Source organism: Asterias rubens, unplaced genomic scaffold (assembly GCF_902459465.1).
Source record: "Asterias rubens unplaced genomic scaffold, eAstRub1.3, whole genome shotgun sequence".
Taxonomy (NCBI): Eukaryota; Metazoa; Echinodermata; class Asteroidea; order Forcipulatida; family Asteriidae; genus Asterias; species Asterias rubens.
In genome coordinates this window covers 31,937-36,937 of record NW_022985700.1, presented here as the reverse complement: position 1 = coordinate 36,937, position 5,001 = coordinate 31,937, and the positions used below count along the sequence as shown (strand labels likewise).

At 39.8% G+C, this 5,001-nt stretch overlaps 1 protein-coding gene across 1 annotated transcript; it reads right to left on the bottom strand.

Moving 5' to 3' along the window:
- Positions 1-226: 226 nt before the first annotated feature.
- LOC117305781 (olfactory receptor 1B1-like) lies at positions 227-3,204 on the bottom strand. Its single transcript, XM_033790657.1, has 3 exons — positions 2,774-3,204; positions 1,758-1,786; positions 227-291 (listed from the first exon to the last, which is right to left on the bottom strand). The coding sequence occupies exons 1-3, from the start codon at positions 3,202-3,204 to the stop codon at positions 227-229; spliced, it is 525 nt and encodes a 174-aa protein (XP_033646548.1).
- Positions 3,205-5,001: the final 1,797 nt, after the last annotated feature.

The window sequence follows — 5,001 nt, the reverse complement described above, 5'->3', positions numbered from 1 at the left end:
GCGCTATATAAGACTTCGATATTATTATTATTATTATATTAAAAGACAGGGGAATCTAAGGAATTGTGGAGGTCCTCAGTAAAACATAAATGTAATATTTTAAATGGAAAAGGAAGCATATCTATAGAATGAACATAAAGATGCACACACAAAGCCTCTTACAAAGCTTCGATTGCGTGCAAGTAGTCTTGGTTACGTGTACATTTCCACCCTTAACGTGAATATTTCATGACCAATCTGTGTTACACACTCTCAAGTGACGACAATAATATGTCAAAGTCAGTGTGACAAGTTTGACTTAACCCCAGTGATGGATGGAGTTGTTGTTGCGAAGCAATCAGTGGAAACAGGGGCGCCATATAGGAATGACTAACGGTAACTGTTACTTTGGACTTGAGTTGCATCTTCAAGATTAGTATTTATAACCTGCAATCAATAATCAGAAACTTACAATGTGGATGTTTACTTTCGCGTTCGTTTCATGGCGACCCATTTTGTCTCTGCGCAGACTCCCGTTGGTACTAGGGGAAGGGAATGACCAAGTATACAAGGAAATCTTAAAATTACAACTGTTAATGATATTTTCAATGGATAGCACGTTTGTCCTTCCTGCAAAATCAACTCAATATTTCAAAATGAGTGCCGTTGTACGCTAAACTATGTTTGAGTTTTACAAATCCAATACCGGTAAATATTCCCCTTCTGACACAATAGTTTTAATATATAATTCCATGTTTAACAACATAAATAAGCAAAAATTGTATATGTGATATCTCCTATTACCACAAAGCCGGGCGGCCACTTCAAGGTGGGGGCATACTTAGCTGAGTTGGGCTGTAGACCCAAATCAACTGTCATGGGGCCTTGTTGGCACATGCATGAGGGTAAAAGTGGGTTACCCCCGTCAAAGTCCCTAGGATGTTGGCATGGGTAGGATCCTGGCTTGTAGAGCAGAATCATACACTGCCTTCTCAACTTTTCACGGAGCAGCTACGTTGAAGTGCCTTGCTCTAGTGTCATTACCGGGGTTCGAACCCACACTCTGCTCTGGGTCAGGTGAACTACAAGCCGGGATTGTCTGAACGCTCGGCCACGACACGATCATGATAAAGATGAATTATACAGATGAGTTCTAAAAGGGTCTTTTCGAAAAATTACCGGCAAAAGAGTCGATAGCTTGTGCTCTTTGTGCACTGTTGCGCTGCTCACAAAATATATTGTCTTCAGGATCTCCAGACGTATCAAGCTCGGCTATTTTATAAAATCATACAAAATGTAAAGGTCACTAAAAAGTATTGTTTGAGTAACACCTCGTGATAATAATGCTACAGAAAGCTTACTTGCCAACAGGCTGTGCGCTCGCGATATATAGTATTAAGGAACAGTGTATCAAGTTAAAATATTTAACACCAAAACGAAGTTTACAAAAAAAGTAGTGTTTGGGGTAGCAGTGTACCGGAAGCTTTGTTACATTTACTACTTCTCTATAGACTCATTATGTTTAAGTCTTACTTACATGTAACAATACTTATTTTCCTTAAACTAAAACACTTTTCTTGATATTTAAACACAGTCCTTTCGGTGAAAGGCTTAGCAATGCTCTGTCTCACTTAGGCCCATCTCTTATATTGTGTTATTCTTAAAATTATGACAAGTTATCACTGATGGTTAACCGATTTACAGACTAACTTCATCACTTGGTTGTCACGGATGTGGCGAAGTGTTATTTCACTCAGTGGCCTTGTTATTAAATTGATAAAACATACTGGTTAACATGATACTTGAGCTAAACTTATTAAATCAACCTGAAAATGTTACAGGCCCAACATAGCTGAAGTAAAAAAGGTCACCTTGTGGCGTATGGATACGAGTTAACGACATAGGTATAATATTTGCAAATTGAGGTTGAATAAAAGTTTAACATGAAAGTTAAGTATGAAGATTGGACAGGGGTTCGTGGGAATCAGAGGTGTTCAAAACTCCATTTGCAGTCCTGATATTCACCGAGGCAACAACGGCAGTTGCCTCGATGGCCCCTGGTAATTGCCTTGGTGCCCTTGAAATGCTCCAGTAGAAATGTACAATTTCCTCATAGGGTGCCCTTTACCAATGAGAAAATTCCTTGTTGCCCCTGCCCTTTGAAAAGCGAAGCATACAGGCCTGCACTTGTGTGTGAAATCTAATTTCGTGTTCATGCAAGCAGTCACTTTAGGATATAGCAAGTGGCTCTACTTCAATGTGTTGGTGAAATCTTGGGCATAAACGGATCAGGACAGACCTCAAATTGCTCCGGAAACTTCGGTTCATTACGGAATAGATGAAGACATTCCACCAACTGTTCGTCAAAGCAAGCCAAACAGCTGTAAATTCTACCCATTCAGGGAAGACCGCCCCCTTATCAGAAAAAGTCAGATGAACGAGTTTCACTTGGTAAAACGACCAGCTGAGGGCAAAAGCAAGAGTTACAAGAGAGATGACCCCTACAGCTTTTCCTCTGACGCTCCGCGGAAAAGACTTTGGTTGTCCGGGGGTGCTGAGTACTAAAGCTGCCACTCGGGCTCGTCTAAAGTGAACGGCGTGCCGACGTGCGATCACAAGGAGCTTAATGTTCATCAACATTATGCAGAACAAGGGGATGATGTAAAACGCTAAAACAGATGCGATACCCTGAGAAACGCTCCTTCGAGTAGTCAAGCAAAGTGCAGAACATTCCATGTATTTTATTGGATTAGAAACAGTCGTTAAGACGGCACCAAGGGTGCAACCAGCCCACGTTATAGAAGCAAAGCCAATGCTTCTCTTTGGGTTAAGTATCAAAGAATGGTGAAGTGGTTTAACGACGGCGATTAAACGATCAAAAGTCAAAATGCTGATCATTGTTATGGAAACAGCTGTGAAGGTATAAAAGAACAGAAACGAAGCAACACATATCCAGTCTGGAAATGGCCATCTACCCAATATCTCAGCAACGAAAGATGTTGCAGCAACTACAGTTACACCCAGGTCCGCAAGTGCCAGAGAAGTTATGAAAATCTTCGTACTTTCCGAAAACTCGTCAACTTTTCTCGTAACAATGATAGTCAGGATGTTTCCAACTAGAGTGAGAACGAAGTCAAGACCAATGTAGGTTGCTCGAACTGCTCGGGGAAGAGGCAGTCCAGATACTGCACACTCGGGTTGAGAAACCTCAGACGGTTCTGTCATCTCTTACGACGTCACAGTCTCAGAAAATCATGTGTAATGGTCCAGATGTTCATCTGAAAGCATCGAACATGAAGTAATAAACCGAGCAGTAATGATTTTCTGTACCACAGGTTCTTCTCCACTCGTTCCGGATACGAGGCTTTCGATGCTAAATTGTGATCAACCTGTCTCCAATCAACGCTTAAGTAGTCCTGTATTAAAACAAATGGAGGATCCTCGCGAGCCGGGAAGATACACTGCAGTTCGTGATATCATCGCAAAATACAACGCTACTTGATATGACTGATAAAACATGATTTTTTATTCTCACGAAGCAAGTGAAGACTAGAGCTAACCACTTACTTTGAAACTATGGCAACCAATGAAATTTAAAATGTCCATAATTAGATGAACTGGGGCGAATAAAGCCAGGCCTTTTTGACTGCATTCGAGAGACGAGCATAACTGGGACGCATTACCAGTTTACCGGTAAAAAAAATAAATAAACTGATTACATATCAACTGTAAGTTAGTTGTTGCCCATAACTAATTGTCATTGATTGATTATTATTGTGATTTTCAAGATAATACACGCCAGGAACGTCACTGAATGACGGATATGCGGGCAAGAAGCCACTGCTAATAAAAGTGCATGGCATTTGTTATAGAGTAAACATTTTTGTAATTTCTCGTCTGTAAATGATCAAGAAAATTATCACTTTGGACAATATTTGAACATTGTGTTAATTTATTAAAGTAAGTCTGTGCTGTGATACCTTCCCTTTTTTGCATTAAATAAACCCCGATTTGATTCTGAATAATAAATTGTGCATGTCAGGTGATTTTGTTTGACTTTTCGCAAACAATAACAAAGGTACATTACTTTAAAGACAGTGGACACTATTGGTAATTGTCAAAGACCAGTCTTCTCATACTCACTTGGTGTATCTCAACATATGCATACAATAATGAACCTGTGAAAATTTGAGCTCAATCGGTCGTCGAAGTTGCGAGATAATAATGAAAGAAAAAACCACCCTTGTCACACGAAGTTGTGTGCTTTCAGACGCTTGATTTCGAGACCTCAAATTCTAAATCTGAGGTCTCGAAATCAAATTCGTGGAAAATTACTTCTTTCTCGAAAACTACTCGACCTCAGAGGGAGCCGTTTCTCACAATAATTTATACCAACCTCTCCCCATTACTCGTCACCAAGAAAGGTTTTATTCTAATTATTATTTTGAGTAATTACCAATAGTGTCCAAGACGGATGTATCTTGCAGAGAAAGCTGACTAGTGCACCCAATATGGACTATACAAATTCGGTAATCTTAAAGCCATCTCGTCTTCGGACACGTTTCATGATATTTGAAATGTTAGTAACATCGGGAGAAAACAGCTGCATTAAAAAAGCCTCTTAAATTATCCAAACATTTGCTGTCTCGAGGCTGTGTACATAACTTGAGATATCATCTGAACTGAACTGAAATAAGGCCCGTGTTTGTCTGTCAAAAACCCTCATGCATTACGTATTATGACGTACTTGCAGAAGGGCGCCCTCACTTAGAGTTCTAAAAAGAGGCTGTTCATTGAGATGTGGCGGCCTGTTGAAGGTCTGTAGCAGAAGAATGAAACGGAGGCCTACAAATGAGTTTGATTCTAGTGTTTTGAAATAAGAGCTTGTAGAATTGTGTTTACAAAAAACAATGACAGTTCAATACAGCCTGATCAAATTAGGAGGTGACTAATTGAGAAACCCCTTTTTGCCAGCGATTCTATCAACAATTCCAACACTGCAATTTCAAAATACATTAAAAA

What these genes read in the sequence shown, in the direction of transcription:
- LOC117305781 (XM_033790657.1), bottom strand. Translation starts at nt 3,204, where the DNA reads ATGACAGAACCGTCTGAGGTTTCTCAACCCGAGTGTGCAGTATCTGGA. An exon ending in ATTGGCTTTGCTTCTATAAC is followed by an intron (nt 1,787 to 2,773) that starts GTGGGCTGGTTG and finishes TAATAAGTTTAG; the next exon opens with CTCAAGTATCATGTTAACCA. An exon ending in CATGTTAACCAGTATGTTTT is followed by an intron (nt 292 to 1,757) that starts ATCAATTTAATA and finishes GTTAAGTCAAAC; the next exon opens with TTGTCACACTGACTTTGACA.